The sequence below is a fragment of the Callospermophilus lateralis genome, chromosome 19, assembly GCF_048772815.1.
Source record: "Callospermophilus lateralis isolate mCalLat2 chromosome 19, mCalLat2.hap1, whole genome shotgun sequence".
NCBI lineage: Eukaryota > Metazoa > Chordata > Mammalia > Rodentia > Sciuridae > Callospermophilus > Callospermophilus lateralis.
This window is the reverse complement of record NC_135323.1, coordinates 6,584,914-6,602,546: the sequence shown is the minus strand read 5'-3', so window position 1 is coordinate 6,602,546 and position 17,633 is coordinate 6,584,914. Positions and strand designations below refer to the sequence as shown.

The 17,633-nt window shown below is 55.3% G+C and overlaps 1 protein-coding gene and 1 long non-coding RNA gene across 3 annotated transcripts; both read left to right on the top strand.

The window, feature by feature from the left end:
- The first annotated feature begins 9,411 nt into the window (after window positions 1–9,411).
- Window positions 9,412–10,585, top strand: LOC143385296 (uncharacterized). The gene is made up of 5 exons (XR_013089453.1): window positions 9,412–9,448; window positions 9,840–9,869; window positions 9,953–9,985; window positions 10,287–10,316; window positions 10,552–10,585. It is a non-coding gene; the product is annotated as an uncharacterized LOC143385296 (long non-coding RNA).
- A 544-nt stretch (window positions 10,586–11,129) lies between these two features.
- Window positions 11,130–13,408, top strand: LOC143638346 (uncharacterized). Of its 2 annotated transcripts, XM_077106149.1 has the most exons (7): window positions 11,130–11,169; window positions 11,411–11,542; window positions 12,238–12,279; window positions 12,423–12,458; window positions 12,900–12,962; window positions 13,051–13,080; window positions 13,263–13,408. In XM_077106149.1, exons 2-7 carry the CDS (start codon window positions 11,528–11,530, stop codon window positions 13,350–13,352), a joined length of 276 nt encoding a protein of 91 aa, XP_076962264.1. In that variant the 5' UTR covers window positions 11,130–11,169; window positions 11,411–11,527; the 3' UTR covers window positions 13,353–13,408. The 2 variants fall into 2 exon arrangements, with proteins under 2 accessions (XP_076962264.1, XP_076962263.1); XM_077106148.1 differs by having other exon boundaries at window positions 12,900–13,080.
- Window positions 13,409–17,633: the final 4,225 nt, after the last annotated feature.

Sequence of the window (17,633 nt, the reverse complement as noted above, 5' to 3'; positions counted from 1 at the left end):
AAGCATGGCCACATGAACTCTCGTGGGTGTCAGCCCTGGGTGGGAGCCTCCTGGTCAGGGACAGAGCCACAGTCGGGTACAGCTCAGAGTGAGGGGCAGAGAGGAGGTGAAGAACCAGCTCAGTGCTGGGGCTGGTCTGTGGGTGAGGGGTGCCTGGCACTAGCCCTGCCATCTACTGGCAGCAGAATGAACCCTGTAGAGGAGGCAGGCTCAGGAGCCTCGTGCTTCAGGGCTCCCCCGAGGCCTTTCCTCACTGTAGCCATTCTCCAGACATCCTCCTGCCTGGCTGCCAGGTTGGGCACATGTACCTCCTCAGCCAGTGTGCCAGGCGTGGCAGCTGGCCCGGGGATGGGCTGAGCAGACAGGGTGTGGGGCCTCTGGACTTGGTCTACGGGCTGGGGGCTGAGCAATGCCATCCCCTGCCAGCTCAGTGGGGTCCACAGACTCCTTGGGGGCACCTCCACCCCAGCTCTTCCAGGGTTTGCCTCTGCTGTGTACTCCGTACTTCTCTCTCTGCCAGGCTCTCTATGTCAGTCTGGCTCTAGGCCCCTCTTTCCATCCTCCTCCAAGAATGAGGGCTGCAGCCAGTCCCCAGGCACTCTCTGCAGCCAGTGCTACGCATTCTAAGTAGTAGACCCTGAGTTTGTTCCCCAAGGTTAAAGTCAGTGCTGACAGCTGAGGTAAGACAGGAGGGAGGCCCACCTAGGGATGGGCCTGGGCCTGAGGTCCAGAAACAGCAGGATTCGCCCAGCATAGTGGTATGCACCTACAATCCTAGCCACTGAGAAGGCTGAAGCAGGAGGATTGGAAAATTTTAGTGGGGAAAAAAATTAAAAAGGACTGAGTCTGCAACTCAGTGGTAGAGTACCCTGGGTTAAATCCCCAGAGTGAAAAAGAAAGAAAGAGAAGGAAGGCAGGGAAGGAAACAGCAGGACTCAGACAAGCTGAGCGTGGGGTAACCGGTGTCTGTGTGTCCTGGTCTCCTGAGGCTGTCCATGTAGTCTCAGGATCAGACCAGAGAGCAGCTGGACTCTTGTGGACATGGCTACCCTTAGCTGGGCATCTGATACACTGTTGCCTCCCTGCAGAGTTTGAAACACTCTGTCACTGCCCCTTTCTCTGGGTAACACAGTAACTCTTTCGGCAGCTTCTCTGATAGACATGCCCACACTTCTGATTCTGGCTCCCACCCTGTCCCCAGCTGTGTTTGGGTTGGGCCTAGGGTGTCACCCTGGCCCTTACCAGCTGCCAATGTGGGGCAGGTGGGGGAGACATCTGAGCCCTCCAGGACTGGCGCCAGGACCCAAGTCACTGATAGGGTGGAGGAGCCTGGGGGGCCAGGTGGGAGGCCTCTCCTGTCAGCACCCATGATGGATGAGGGGTAGGGCCTGGAGGAGGGCCAGGGGGCTAGATGCTTGCTGAGGGGGAGAAGCAGGGGGGCTGGCCTCCTGGAGTCTTCAGAGTCTCTGCCTCTCACAACAAGGGTGTTTAAAGCCCCAAAGGGTGCCAAGCCTTCTCACTCCGTGGCATCATGGGCACCTGGGCCTTCCTCGCGGCCCTTTTCCTTCTCTGCCTGACTTCTGAGAGCCTACAAGGCGGTGAGGGCTAGGTGGCTGGGAGGGAAGGGGAGGGTATGGGCAGCTGCAATTGGGGCTGGGGGTCAGGTCAAGTAGGGCATGGGCTAGATGCTGGGGTTCCAGAGCCAGCAAGGGTCAAAGTGTGAGAAGCCTGGGTGACAGGGAGTTTGGATGGGAGATTCAAGGACTGAGGGACAGAAGCCTTGGTCTTGCTCCCCCTCGGCCAGGGGCCAGCCCTGAGCAGCAGCCCCCTCCTCCCCTAGGGCTGCTCCTACTCCCTCCTGGCCCACAGAAAGCTAAGACGCCACTCTTAGTCGGGGGATAGGGCCCATCTTTCCCATTCCATGAGGTCTAGGAGGTCTCTGGGGATGGCCCCAGGTGCTACCCAGCTCTGGGACTCCAGATGTGGGGCTCAGGAAAGCATGGGGTCCCTCCCTGTCTTCCTGGCAGCAGTACTATCAACGGTCAGCTCAAGGGTAGAGAATACAGATGCCGTGGGCTCTGAAGAGTTGAGATTTTTTTTTCTCTCTAAGAACATGACAAAGTTATTTGAAGCTGGTCTTGAGGGCAGGCTGTGACAGGAGAGGGGTGGCGTGTCCCTGGTAGCAAGAAGAGGCAAGTGGGACAGGAGGAGAGGGATTAGGTAAGCTTCAGAAGCTCAGGGGCTGGGGGAGTGGGGCTTAGTGTCATGGACAGGTCTTCACTTCTGGGGTGCTAAGGGTGATGGAGGTGCTCCATGAGACATGGTGCATTCAAGGTGCCAAGGGAGAGGTGGAGGGGCTTGGGACAGGAGGGGGTGGTGAGAGTTCCAGGAATGGAGGAGAGTCCAAAGACCCTCCAAAGAACTGCAATGCACAGTGGCACATGCCTGTACTCCCAGCAACTCAGGAGGCTTATGGGGGAGGGTTTCAAGTTCAAGGTCAGCCTCATCAACTTAGGCCCTAAACAACTTAGTGAAATCCTGTCCCAAAATAAAAAATAAAAAGTGCTGGGGATGTAGCTCAATGGCAAAGTACTTCTGAATTTAATCCACAGTACCCCCACCCCTGCCAAAAAAAAAAGAAAGAAAGAAAAGGAATGAGACCCTCAAAACTAAGATTGGAGGGGAGAAATATACGAACTGATGAGGAAAAGGGCAAAATGGGCTGTCCCCCAGCCCCTCAGAGATACGGCTTAAACACCTTCCTCCATATCCAGGGACCCCAGCTTCAGCTCATCTGCCATCAGACTGCCTACCTGGCTCTCTGTTCTTACCCCTCCTGTGACCAGCAGGCAACTGAGCCCCAGAGAGGGAGGGGTGGCGTGCACATTTGTCCCTCTTTGCCCCTTCCTAAGTTACCCACTTTCTCCCTGATCCCACAGGCTTTGGGAGCCCAAATGGCTACCGACAAGGTAACACAGACTGAGGGGTGGGCAGGGCAGGCTACTCCCTGTCCTCCAGGAGGGTGCACTGCACCCCAGTTCCTGCCTCTCCTGCCAGGCTGGATTCAACCTCTCATTTCCCTCACAGGCTCCAGCACCTCTAGTGGGTGGGAGCAGGGAGGACCAGGTCAAGAGATGGGTAGTCTGAGGAGCAGGGGCAGGATGCTTCCTCCCTCCCAGCTGGGAAAGAGGAGATGGGCAGGCAATCATCTTAGAAACCTAAGGGGACAGAACTGACCTCCTCTTGTCCCCAAGCTGAGAAGAAGGAAGGAAGGAAGGAGGGAGGGTTTGCTTAGAGGCCTCTGGCAAGTGACACTCTACCTTTCTCTGATCTGAGCAGAGTCCCCAAGGCCTGTTGCTCAGAATGGCTATGGGCCCAGAGGTGGGATTCTGGGGAGCCCCTGAGTCAGGGGCTCCTGTGTTTCTCCCCCAGGCTTCAGAGGGGGCGCTAGCTGATAATCCCAGCAGTATGGGAGACTAAGGATCACAAGTTCAAGGCCAGCCTCAGCAATTTAGTGAGGCCCTAAGCAACTTAGTGAGACCTTGTCTCAAAAAAAAAGGGGGGGGGACTGGGTATGTGGCTCTATGGTAAACTGCCCCTGGATCCAATCCCTGGTATCAAAAATAAATAAATAAAAGAGGGGGTGCTAAATGTGAGGATGCAGTTGAGCCCTGCCCTGGCTCAGCTCTCTTTCTCCCCATCTTTCTCTCATACCCCACCTTAATCTGTCTCCTCAGGATTTGGGAAGAGGAACCAGCTAAGATCCCAGCCAGGTGAGAGTGGGGAGTCCAGGGGTCACTCCCAGGGTGTCCTCAGAACAGAGAGACAGCACTGAATGTTTGTGGGGACAGGGAGCCTTTCAGGTGTGCTGGTTTTTGGCTTGGTCCAACCTCAGCTGGGACCCCGCACATCTCCAGCTCAAGTCCCCTTCTCCTCGCAGGCCCTCCAGCTCAGAATGGCTATGGAGCAGGTAGAGGTGGGACCAGGGGCAGCCTGGAGCCAGAACTAAAGGGATGTTCCTGGGAGGGGGGGCTTCTGAGACCATCAGCTGATCCTCATCCCTCTCAGGCACTGGAGGGAGTGTGAAACCTCAGAGGCCAGGTGAGTCTGCCTCAGACACTGCCTGTCCCTCCACACCTCTGTGAACCTCCCACATTCTTCCTGACTCCCCCTTGCCCTGTCTCCCTAGGGTATGGAAACAGGTACAGGCTGGGAGCAGGACCCATTCCAGGTGCTACAGCCCAGCCAGGTGAGGTGGTTCTGGGGGTGTGGCTGGTCCCAGGCCTCAAGGAAAGAAAAACTGGTGGCTCAGAGAAAGAGGGTAAGAGGGGACTCAGGGTTTCTGATGTCCAGTGGGGAGGGGAAAACAGGTCCTCTGCAGGGACCCAGATACCCCCACTTCCCTCAGGCTCTTAGCTCAGAATGGCTATGGAACCGAGACTCTGGGAAGGAGGCCGGGTCTCTGGCCTCCCCTCATCTCTCATTTCTCTCCCCAGGCTTTGGAGCGGGTATGAAGCCCCAGAAGCCAGGTAAGAACCTGCTCCATGCCTGTCCTCTCTCAAGCTCTCGCCACCTTTGTCTCTCTCCCTTTGAAGCTCTAGTCCTTTCCTTATTCTTCCCTCTGGCTCTGACTCCCAGGATATGGAACTAGGATGGCAGCTGGAGCCTTCCCAGGGGTGGGAGCCCTGCCTGGTAAGGACATCTGGGACCCGGAGGGGAGAGAGTTGGGTGGTGGAGGGAGGGCAGGGGCTCAGCCTCTCCATTTATCCCAAGCCTGGGAGCAGTTGGGAAACCTCCAAAGCCAGGTGCAGGGGAGCCCTGCCTTGCCCATGTCTTGACTCCATCCTGCTCATTTCTGTCTGTGCCCTCCTCGTCGGCACACCCCAAGCCTTACAGCCCTCACTTTCTCTCCAAGCTTTGAGGGCACTCGTGCTTTTCCAGGAGCAGAAACCCTGCAAGATAAGGGTAGCTGAGGCAGGGCTCAGGAAGGCACAGGGGAGGAGGGTGCAGGTCCCACCCTCACCTAGTGTGGTGGCACAGGCCTAATCCTAGTGACTCAGAAGGCTGAGGCAGGAGGATTGCAAATTACAAACAGCCTCAGCAATTGTGCAAGGTCCTGTCTCGAATTAAAAATTTTAAAAGGTCCAGAGATGTGGCTCAGTGGTAGAGCATCCTACCATTGAATACTGGGGACTCATTCCCCAGTACTGAAAAAAGAAAAGAAAAGAAAAAGAAAAAGAAAAAAAGAAAGAAATTCTCCATTTTTATTTTTGGGGGAGGGTGCAGTTGGGGTCAATATCAATGTCAAACTCTTTCTGTCTCTCCCATCCTGGGAGGGTGTGCAAGACCTCAGAAGGCAGGGGAGCAGAGGGCCCTGCCTTTGCTGTATTGTCTCTGTGCCCCCATCTCTGCCACTGTGTTACAGGTCCCTTCATTGGCCTGCTGATGCCCTTCCAGAGTTTGGGATGTGGTCTTGGGACTAGGGAGGGGTTTCCAAGCTGCCTGGTAGTCATGCTCCCAGAGGACATGGCACACAAAGGCCTGAGACAGGGACACCACAAGAACTATCTAAACCACCATGGCCTGGCCCACACTGGCCTGGCTCCAGCCTCTGTCTGTCTCTCCTCACAGACCCTGCCTCAGAACAGCCATGCACTTGGTAGGGGAGAGTGGAGTGAAAGGGGGTCTGGGCTCAGGGCTCAGGGCTCCCTTACCTCAGGGCTCCCTCTCTTAAGCAATGACGCAGGTGTGAAATCTCAAAAGTCAGGTGCTCCCTGCTCTGTCTCAACATACCTGTCTGCTGCCCCTCATGTACTTGGCCAGGCCTCCCTGCCTCTTTCCTGCTCCATATCCCAGGGTTTGGCAACGGGAATGGGCTTGAAGTCCAGCCAGTAAGGGAAAAGGGAAGAGGGAAGAGGGAAGAGGCAGACCTAGGAGACGTCAGGACCTGAGAGGTTAGAAACTTGATTTCTAGGGGAAGAATAGTGGGTTGGGTGGGATCTGCCAACCAATCAACATGGCTCAGCCCCTCTGCATCTTCCCCTAGGTCTGGGAGGAGGCATGAAGTCTCAGAAATCAGGTGAGCAGAGACCTGCTCTCCCTGCCCCCTCCTTGGCTCCATCCACCCAGCTATGGCCTTGTCCCACCTCCACCAAGTCCTCCCTAATCCTCTCCTTACATACCACTTTCCTTCCAGGATTTGCTAGTGGAAATGCCCTGGGGGCCCAGCCAGGTAAGAGCAGGAAGGAGAGGCCGGGGGCCTCCCAGCTAGGCTTCTAGAGATTCACCCAATCAATCTCCAGAGCACATCCCTGACCAAGTTGGCTGAGGCCTGTGGATGGCATGCACATTGAATTTGGCCACTTGGAGGCCACCAGAGTGTGTAAGAAAAGGGTTAGAAGGGTAGCAAAAGCAAGAAGGGCCTGGGGAGGCTACAAGCCATGTGTCTCCCCCACCTTCTCACACCTGACCATGTCTGGACCCACTGGGCCCAGCCCACAGGCCAAGAACCAAATATTCAATTGTAGACCATGGTCAGGATTGGGAGAAAATCCAGAGTGAGAGGCAGGTCCAGGGGGCAGGGCAGAGGAAGCCAGAGGCTGGCCAGTCCTAGCCATATTCCCACCTTAGTGCCACTCTGATTCCCTGTGTCTACCCTTCTTTGTAGGTTCTGCAGTTCTGAGTGGCTTTGGAGCAGGTAAATAAGGGATGGGATGGTGGAGGGGAGCCCAAGGCTGGGTTTCTGGCAGGAGTACCAGACACAAAAACTCCTCACCTGCTCATCTCTCCCCCAGGCTTTGGATGGGGTGGAAAACTCCAGAAGCCAGGTAAGGCCATCACTGGGCCTGTCTCTGTCTTACTTTATCTACCTGCACTGCACTCCTCAAGGTCCTGGATCTCCCTTTATGCTCCTTTGCTCTGTGTCCCCAGAATCTGGGGTCAGGAATGGACTGGGAGCTGTGGCCTTCCCAGGAGCTGGAGCCCAGCCAGGTGAGGCACTGTGGTTGTGGAAGCATGGGGTTTCCATAGTAGGGGTACTGATGCAGAGGCATGACAGTCTCCTTTTCCCTAGACCTGTGGGAGGGTTAATACCCCAGAAGCCAGGCAAGGCCCAATCCCTCACCACCCAGCTTCTTCTCATGCAACAAGCATTCACTCAACAAACCAACCCATGGACCACACCTGTTCTGTGCCAGCCAGGGCTGGAGCTGGTCCTCTTAGAACCCGGAGCCCACTGGGGAGGCAGACAGAATAACAATGTGGAATACAGTACAGTACAGGCCAAGGCTGCCCATGAGGGCTGCCTGGGAACTCTGTGTCCCCAGAATTTGGGAAAGAGGGAACCGTAGCCAAGTTGGAGAGAGGTGGCCAAGGCACATTGAAAAATTGGTGAGGGCTTGACTGGGGCACTGAAGAGAGGCCCATAAAAAACGGATACAGGCTCTAGAAATAGCTCAGGTGCATGTGGCAGGAGCTAGTCATAATGAGGGGAGGCCACTTTTCTGGCTGGTCAATGGGTGGTAGTGACACTCAATGAACCAGGAAGTTGGATATGTCATCTAGGATTCCAGAGGGGCTGTCAAGGGCCCACCACAGAAGGCTGGGGACCATCACCTTCCAGGGAATGAGCAGAATAAGGGACCTAGAAAGGGCCTAAGAAGCAGGAGGGAAGACCAGAGAGTGAGGGGTGGCAGAGGTCCAGGAAGGATAATGGTGGGGAGCGTCAAGGGCACATTAGATTTGGCCACTTGGAGGCCACCAGGGATGTGTGAAAAAAGAGTAGCAAAAGCAAGAAGGGTGTGGGGACCCTATAAGCCATGTGTCTCCCCAACCTTCTCACACTACCCTGGACCACAGCTGGCCTGATGAGTTTTGGGGAGGGTCAGGAGTGGCAGCTGGAGTAGAGCTGGAGGGACCAGGCATTGGGTAGGACTTCAGAGACAGGCTGAGATCCTCAGAGCCCCTTTCTCTCCTTCCACCAGGACCTGTAGTTCAAAATGGTTACGGACCAGGTAGGAGCAGTGCCAGGTCCTCCTCTAGGGAGGCCAGAGATGGGGACCGCCAGGGCCCTCACCTGCTGCCTGTCTCCCTTCCAGGATATGGAGGGGGCATGAAGGCCCAGAAGTCAGGTGAGCCCTGCCCTAGCCAGTCTCTCTGCCTCCCCCATACCTCGACTTCCCTCCTCTCATTCACACAATCCTCCCTCTGTGGCCCAGGATTCAGGAACAGGCACAGGCTGGCAGCCCAGCCAGGTACTGGGTGGGGTCTGGGGGTGGGGCCTGCAGGCCCACAGCCTCTGCTCCCCAGGCCTCAGAGGTGCAGGGTTGGTGGTCTCCAGAATCCGTGGTTTCTGGTCTGACTCTGAAGAGGGCACCATAGGTCCTTTGCCCCCTGCTCATCCCTCCTATGTCCACAGGGCCCCCAGCTCAGAATGGCTACAGAGCAGGTACCAAAGGGCTGGGAGAAGCTGGAACCAGGATGCTAGGGTTCTGGGGTGGCTCTGAGATGGTCTCTCCTGGGTGCCTCACCTTCCCCCTTCCCCTGACTCTTGGAGAGGGTATGAAACCTCAGATGGCTGGTGAGCTCACTCCTGCTGGTGTTTCTGCCAAAGTTCAGAGCTCTCTTCCCCCTGTCTTTCCACCCCTACCTGCCCCTCCCAGGGGTAATGGTGATGGGCTGGAGCCCAGCCAGGTGAGTGGTGAGGTCTGGCAGCCTACTGCTCCCATCCTGGACCTCAGGAGGGCAGTCAGTGAGAAATTTAGGGGTCTAGGAGGAAGGCTCAAGAACTCCAAGGCTCTAGCAACCTGACCCCAAGTTCCCCCTTCCTCTCTGCACAGGCCTGACAGCCCAGAACAGATTCGCAACAGGTAGGGACAGGGATGAGTAGGGAATGGGGAAACTGATATGGGACCCTAGGACGCTTACCTGCAACTATGTCTCCACCAGGCTTTGGAGGGGTCATGAAGCCCCAGAAGCCAGGTGAGTCTTGCTGGGTCATCTCTGTCCATGCACCCCCAACGCCATAAGTGCCCCACCACAGCTCCCTCCCTCTCTCTAGGGCATGGGAATGGGCTGGCAACCGGGGCCTTCCTTGCAAAAAGAGCCCAGTCAGGTGAAAAGACCTGGACAGAGCCCCTTAGAGGGTGAGGGCAGGGACCAGGAGGGCAGAGCCTGCTTGGGTTGTAGCAGTTGGGGGTCTGGCCCTGAGCTCAGCCTCCATGTCTCCACAGGAAGGGCAGAAAGTAAGGGATCACCAGGGCCATGGGTGTGAGGGGATAACAGAGGCCTGGGGGGCCTGAAGTCTCAGAGCCAGATGAAGGTGGCCTCAATTAGCCCCTACCTGTCTCTGTGACTGCCTCCTGAATCCCCTACACCAACCCCAAGCCTGTTCCTGTTCCTGTTTTTCCTCCAGGTTACGGCAATAGAAATGGAATGGGAGCTGGCCTAGGTAAGGGCTGCTGGGCCTTGGCCCTGAGGTGGTGTTGGGAGGTGGGGCAGGAAGAGAGAAGAGCTGGGGACAGAGACAGGGGCCAGTTAGGCGCTTGAGAAGAGCTGGCTAGACACATGTTAGTATCTCTCTCCTTCCCTACTTCTCAGAGTCGGGGTGAAACCTTAGAAGCCAGGGGGGAGAGCAGCCTTGTCCCTTTTCTCTCTGTCCCCATTGCCCTTGGCAATAAACAAACTAAGCTGGGTCTGTACCCTCACTCCTGCTTCATGAGTGGAAGGAAATTTGTGGGGGAAGCAAGGGTCACTGGGAGGGAAATTAGAGAGACACCAAGTGACCCTAGTCCTGGCTGCATCACACAGGCTCAGCAGTTGCATTTCCCTCTTCTCCACAGGCCCTGCAGCTCCAAATGGCCATGGACCAGGTAGAGGTGGGGCTGAGGCTGTGGGGAGGCCAGAGACAGGAACCTCATCTAGGGTCCTCACCTGGTCCCCATCTCTCCTCCAGGCTATGGAGGGGGTGCAAAGCCCCAGAAATCAGGTGAGCTCTGTTCTAGCCAGTCTCTCTGCCTCCCCCAAACCTTTTTCCCCTCTTTCACACCTACCTCCAACTCTGCCCTAGGATACAGAAATGGGAATGGGCTGGGGGGGCCCAACTGACCAGTGAGGGGGTTTCTGTCTGGGGTGCCCTGTTACTGTCCCCTTCCAGACCTCCCAAGGGATGTCTAGGGGTTTCTCCAGGATTCTGGTTTGTGTACTGACCCTGAATGGGGGAACCACAAGCTATTCCTGCCCCAACTTAGTTGGGGTATCAATGCCCTGCTTATCCCTCCCTCTCACAGGTCCCCCAGCTCAGAGAGTCTATGGAGCAGGTACTGAGAGGCTGGGAGAGGCTGGGGGCGTGGCCAGGAGAAGGGAGGTGGGTCCCAGGCCCTGTCTGAGGGCCATTTTGCACCTTAGTCTTTCTCCCTCTACCCAGGCTCTGCGGTTCCAATAACTCTGGGCCAGGTGGGCATGGTTGGGCACAAGAAGGTTCCAGGGATATGGAGGAGAGGCCCATAGTGGGGGCATCCTGCATCCCTCACCTCCTCTCCATCTCTTCTCTAGGTATTGGGGAAGGCACGCAGCCCCAGAAGCCAGGTAAGCCCTTTCTCTCTACCTTCAGAAACTGCCCACTGCCCTTAAGGCCCTAGCCCTCCCCAGCCCACCTGACTCCACAGGGTACAGGAATGGGCTGGGCACAGGAGGCTTCCTGGGGAAAGGGGTCTAGTCAGTGAGAGGATAAAGAGAAGGGAAAGAGGGGCAAGGTAGTCCTGGGGAGGGACAAGATCTGCCTATCTGCCATTCGAACCAGGTAAGTCCATTTCTGTTCCTCTTCCTGACTCTCCTATATCAGCCCCTTCCCTCATGGCCTGTTCTCCTCCCAGGGTACACACCAGGGAATGGCCAGGAGCTCCCACCAGGTGAGTGCAGGGAGCCTCAGCAGGAGAGAGAGAGGCAGAGGGTTCACTCCTAGGGAGGGGCTGTTGGTCTGAACAGGCCTCTGGCTTCCTCAGCCCTGGGTGTGGGCATGAAAGCTTGGAAGCCAGGAGAGTGAGGAAACTACCCATCTCCGTCCTGTGCCTCTCCTGCCCCTGCTCCAGACCCCACCCCCATCCTGACCCTCACTTTCCTACTTTTCTTCTCCAGGATATGGCAATGGAAATGGGCTGTCGACCCAGCCAGGTGAGGCCACTGAATGGGCCCTTGGGGGATGACAGGTAGGGTGGGCAGACTGCAGGAGCTCTTGGCCTATGTGACCCTTGGAACTAGGCTTTCCCCAGCCTGGCAGAGGTCTCCCCTTGGATGCTGTGTCCACCTAGCGGCCACCGCAGGTTGGTGGCTTGGTCTGGCCTGAGCCTCCTGGGCAGCCTTTGGCACAGATGCCTCGAGCTCACTCCCCTCTCTCTTCCCTTCCCCCCACTAGGTCCTTGCAGTGGGGGAGTCATTCGACTGCTCCTGCCCAGGCCTCCCACTCCAAGAGTTCCTTCAGATAAAGAGGGTGGCTGGAGCCAGGAATCCCAGCCCCCTCCCCTAGTGCAGAATGGCAAGTTCCCAGGTCAGTGTAGAATATGAGGTGGGGGGCCACAGGGAGGTACTTGTCCTGGGAGGGCCTGGGCTTGGCTCTGTGTCCTGCTCTATCATGTCAGCTGACACCAAGGCAGTGACTTCTCACACAGTGAATCAGCTGAGGAAAAACCTAGCTCTGGTCCTGGGAGTCTGCCTTTGTCCCCTGGCCCATGGCAGGCTGCAGCCTTCTCAAGCCCTGTGCTAGGCTCACTCCTGTTCCTGCCTCCCACCCCAACTTTCTTCCTAGCACCAACCCAGCTATCCAGTGGGGCTTAAAACCTCAGAAAGCAGGTAGAAGTCTCTCTGCCTTCAGGCCCCACTTCTCAAAGGGACAAACCCTCCACTGGGCCTACAGCCCCTGTCTCCAAACCAAATCAGGGTCCTCCTCCATCAATTTTTTTTTTTTTTTTTTTTTTTTTTTTTTTAATGAGACAGGCTCTAAGTTGCTGAAGCTGGCCTCAAACTCCCAATCCTCCTGTTTAGGCACCTAAGGCTAAGGGAGTCCCTCCTAGAGTGGATCTTCCATCCCTCTTGCTATTTTCAAAGCTCTTTTCCCCTGGTTCTGTTGTCTCTGGATAGGGAGATTCCCTTCTTCCTTCTCAGAGTCCCTTAGGTTCATATTTGCTCCTCAAGGAGTTAGGGAAAGTCTCTGTCTTCCATTACTGACTTCCATTCCCCTCACAGGCTACCAGCTTCCCAGTGGCTCCGGACCAGGAGCAGAACAGGGTGAGGAGGCTCTTCAATGCACTCCTGCCTCGATTCCCCCCTCACACTTCCACCTTCTCCCCACCTCTCCTGCCTTCTGTTTGCCCAGGAAGAGGGGAGGCAGAGGCTGGGCCATCCCTGACCCTTAGCTTCCTCTCCCCCAGGCTTTGGTGGTGGTGACCTCCAGCTGCAGGAAGTTGGTGAGCCCTCCTGGTCCGACCCCCAGGTGGAACTGGCTTCTCCCTTATGGCGAGCCCCTTTCTACTCCTCTCTCGTCTCTGCTGCTTTTCTTATTTTCCTTCACATATTTGCTACCTGCTGTGCCATAACGGTGGCTGGAACTGTGAGTGATCCTGTGTCAGGTGAGGGTCTGTCTGAAGCCAGGCGGAAGAAGGAGCAGCTTTAGAAGCTGCCCAGAGGGAAGTCAGAGGTTTCCAGAGGCAGCAGCCGGAATTTGAAGTTGCAGTCTTGTTCCTGGACGAGGATGATGGGAGAGACCAGGCAGTGGAGTAGCTGAGATGTGCCCTCTCCAAGTGGCCTCTGAGTTCTGAGTTAATCTGCCTACCTTTCCTATCACTAAAAGTTGGTCACCTGACTCCCCATGCCATCCCTGACTCCACCCTCCAATCTGTCTCCTGCAGGTTTTGGTTATGGGAATGATGCTCTGGGCCCTGGAGTCTCCCTGGAGGCCCGCGGAAAGCAAGGTGTGGCAGGAGTCAGGGAACTGGGGTGGGGAATGTGTGTGCTGGGCCCAGGGCTTTTCTCTCCCTGAAGTTCTCTCTCCTCCTCCAGGGTTCCCTGAGGCCAACGACTTTAAGAATAGTGAGTCAACCCAAGGGTCAAGATGCAGCCCAGCAAGGGGAAGGGACAAGCCCAGGGGCTGGGCTGGAATAACTAGAATCTCCTCCAGGGCCTGCTGGGGAAGCTCTTGTGTACCCCAATGTGGGAGGCCATCCTGGCGCTTAAACACAGCTGTGTTAAAAACATTCCCCACCCTTTCCCAGGTCCCAGGGCTTGTCGGTGCAGAGGCATGCCTGGCCACTGACCTGAAGACTCAATCATTGTCCTTGACCTTGGGATGCTGTCCCCCTTAACCTTCATTGGATGGGATTTTTCCCTGGAATTTTTTTCTTCCCCAATAAAAGCTCACTCCCTGGCATGCTCTCCCTCTCTCGCTAGTCTCTTCTGTAAACATTAGGTGGCTAGAGGTGGGAGTTAGGAGAAGCCATCTAGAAGCTGGTGTTAAAGATAATGAGAGTCTGTCTCTTTAATTTAAAACTCCCTAGTAATTTCTTATGAACCTACCTTCTTTCATGAAGCCCGCGCTGGTCCTGTGGCAGACCCCAAAGCAGCAGCTTCAGCCCCCTAAGCAGGCAGTAAGAAACAACTTGTGGGAGCCAAGGGTCTGGGAGTTGGTGGGCCTCTGAGGACATGGTGCAATGGGGTCTCCCAGGAGTCAAGCTCTGGGAGGCAGGGGTGCCTATACCATCTCTCCTCCTGCAGAGCTCCCATAGCACCCAAGATAGAGGGCACTCCCCCATCTGGGGGGGGCCCTCTAACCTGGGTGTCGGGGGTGGGGGGAAGCTCGGATACCAAGGCATCCAGGATAGCGGGCACTCCCCTTTCTAGGGGGGAGGTCCCTCTAACCTGGGTGTGTGTGGGGGGAGCTCAGATACCTCGGCACCCAAGGTAGCGGGAATTCCACCAGCTAGGGGGGAGGCCCCTCTAACTTGGGTGGGGGGCGGGGCTTGGATACCTGGGCACCCAGGGTAGAGGGCACTCCCCCCTCTAGGGGGAGGCCCCTCTAACCTGGGTGTGGGGGTTGGGGAGAAGCTCAGATCCCATGGCACCCATGGTAGCAGGCACTCCCCCCTCCAGTTGGAAGGCCCCTCTAACCTGGGGGGGGGACCTCAGATACCATGGCACCCAGGGTAGTGAGCACTGCCCCCTCTAGCGGGGAGGCCCTCTAACCTGGGTGTTCTGCGGGGGACCTCGGATACCCCGGCACCCAGGGTAGCGGGACTCCCCCCTCTATTGGGGAGGCCCCTCTAACCTGGGCATTCTGGCAGGGGAGCTCAGATACCAAGGCATCCAGGGTAGTGGGCACTCCCCTTTCTAGCAGGGAGGCCCCTCTAACCTGGGTTTTGGGGGGCGGAGCTTGGATACCTGGGCACCCAGGGTCACGGGCACTCCCCCCTCTAGGAGGGAGGCCTCTCTAACCTGGGTGTGTGTGTGGGGGAGCTCCCAAGGCACTCAGGGTAGAGGGCACTCACCCCTGTAGCGGGGAGGACCCTATAACCTGGGTGTGTGTGGGGGGAGCTCCCAAGGCACCCAGGTTAGAGAGCACCCCCCCCCCCGTAGGGGGGAAGCCCCTCTGTGGGGAGCCATTGTCACACCTGACTGGGTGACTCCCAGTTTGGGTCTGAGGCTTCTGGCTGTGTTGGAATTTTCTGGGCCCTCTCCTGTTGAGAGAACCTGTCCGTGTGGGGGTGTGACTGACCACTGACCCCGGGGGCCCAATCACTGACCGTGACCTTGGAGTGCGGTCCCCCTTCAACCTTCATTGGATGGAATTATCCCCTGAATTTCTTGCTCCCCAATAAAAGGCTACTCCCTGGCGTGCTCCCCCTCTCTCTCTCCTGCTAGCCCTGAGTAATCCTTGCTGCCCTACAGGGCGGTTAGAGGTGAGAACCAGAGAGGGGAGCTGTCTCGGACCGGTCATAGAAAAAGGTAATTGAGTCTGTGTGTTTTATTTCGATCTCACTAGCTAACTTTTATGCCAAGAACCTCATTAATGAAACCATTGCGCTGGCCGCATGGTGGACCCCTCTAACCTGGGTGTGTGTGGGGGGGAACTCCCAGGTCACCTAGGGTAGAGGGCACTCCCCCCTCTAGGGGGGAGGCCCCTCTAACCTGGGTGTCTGGTCGGGGGGAGCTTGGATATCATGGCACCCAGGATAGAGGGCACTCCCCCTTCTAGGGGGTAGGACCCTCTAACCTGGGTGTGTGGGGGGGAGCTTAGATACCATGGCACCCAGGGTAGAGGGCACTCCCCTTCTCTAGGGTGGAAGCCCCTCCAACCTGGGTGTCGTAGGGAGCTGGAATACCATGGCACCCAGGGTAGAAGGCACTCCCCCCTCTAGGAGGGAGGCCCTTCCAACCTGGGGGTGTGTGTGGGGGAGCTCGGATACCAGGGCACCCAGGGTAGAGGTCACTCCCCCTTCTAGGGAGGATGCTAGGGGAGTGCTCTGCCACAACCCCAGCCCCTCTCAGCTCATTTTTAATTGCATAATTTATAATAATGGGATTGAGGCATAGACCAAACCTCACTACACTATCTAGGTTTTGGATAAACCAGCAGTTAGGAGCTTCTGTAAACATTGTTGGAATTCCAGTCTGATTTCTCTAAATCCAGCACATATAATTTGCTCTAATTGAAATTCATAGGCTTTCAATTAGAAATTCATAGGCTGGAGCTCTGGCTCAGTGGTAGAGTGCTCATCTAGCTCGTGAGAGGCCCTGGGTTCGATCCTCAGCACCACATAAAAATAAATAAATAAAATAAAGGTATTGTGTGCAACTACAACTAAAAAATAAATATATAAAAAAAGAAATTCATAGGCTTTTTTTTTTTACACTGAATTAATGATCATTATGGTTTGGATATGCGGTATCTCCCAAAAGCTCCTGTGTTAGGAGGTGAAGTGATTAGAATAAGAGATTCAGGGCTGGGGATGTGGCTCAAGCGCTAGTGCGCTCGCCTGGCCCGGGTTCGATCCTCAGCACCACATAAACAACGATGTTGTGTTCGCCGAAAAAACTAAAAAAAAAAAAAAAAAAAAAAAAAAAAAAAATTAAATATTAAAATCCTCTCTCTCTCTTTAAAAAAAAAAAGAATATGAGATTCATATCTTATTCAGTGAATTATTCCATTTGATGGATTAATTATTTGAATGGATTACTGAGTTCTAACTGTAGGCAGGTGGGGTCTGCTTTGCATTATATATTTTGTCCCTAACTGCTCCCACTCCCTCTTTGCTCTCTGGCTATCTTGAGCTGAACAGCTCTCAGCTGCCATGCCCTTAGGCCATTATGATCTACCTCAGATCAGGCCCAGAGCAATGGAGTGGTGGCCATGGACTGAGACCTTGGAAACTGTAAACCCAAAACACTTTTCTTCCTCTGAGTTGTTCTGGTTATGTATTTTAGTCACTAACAGTGAATTTGTAAAATATTCAAATACTCTTGTCTTTTCCTGCCCCAAAACATAGAATGAATCACATTCTAAGGCTTGCAGTTCTGGGGAAGAGGTTGATACCACCTCACAGTGCCACTAAGCAAACTGTTTCAGTGAGGGCAGTATGATAGCCACCCTCCCCTCAAGCCTTCTTTCTCAGGATCAAATAAACCCAGGGCCTCATGCATATTAGGCAAGCACTACCACTGAGCTACATCTCCAGCTGGGTGATATAACTTTAATACCTAGAAATGTTCCAATATTATATATATATATATATATTTTTTTTTTTTCAAGAGATTGAACCCAGGGGCACTTAACCACTGATCCACATCCCCAGACATTTTTTGTATTTTATTTAGAGACAGAGTCTCCCTGAGTTGCTTAAGACCTCACTAAGTTACTGATTCTGAACTCACTGTTCTCCTGTCTCAGCCTCCAGAGCCATTGGGATTACAGGCGTGCACCACTGTGCCCGGTTATACATTCTAATTTTGAATAGATTGACCATGTTCTCCTTTATTCCTGGAGCTACCAGAGTCTCATCCATCTTAACATTAATTTTTAACTCAAATGCTAAGTCCTGTCACTGAACTCTGAATTTGAATCATGGTCTTTCTGTAAACTAACTGAATGAAAATCTACATAGACCTTGACCCACGCACCCCCCAGAAGTATCATTCTGGAGTCACTGTGAATAAACAACAGAACCATACACTCTACAAATTGGCCACAGCTGACAGGGAATGCAACCTGTGGGTTGCAGTGGCTCAGCGAATCCTCAGGCCAGGTGGGGGCGCCCAATGAGCATATGCAGCGCCAGGTCTCAGGGATGGGGACCGTGACTGCGGCACCACGGGACACGATGATTGGATGGATTACGGGAAGGCGGGAAATAGAACTTGATGGAGTGCTCTGAGCCTCTGATTGGCTGCCAAGCACAGTTTGAGTCAGCTAGTGGAAGAGATTCTGGGCGCAGCTAGCGCACCGGCCTCTGATTGGATAGAGCGCGGCGGCCCCTCCGATTCCCTGGGCAGACCTCTGCGCTGCGCCGGGCCACGGTCCCGGGGTTCGAGGCTACAGCGGGAGGGCCAGATCCTGGGCGACTGCAGCAGCCAAGCTGGCGGCGCGGCTGCCC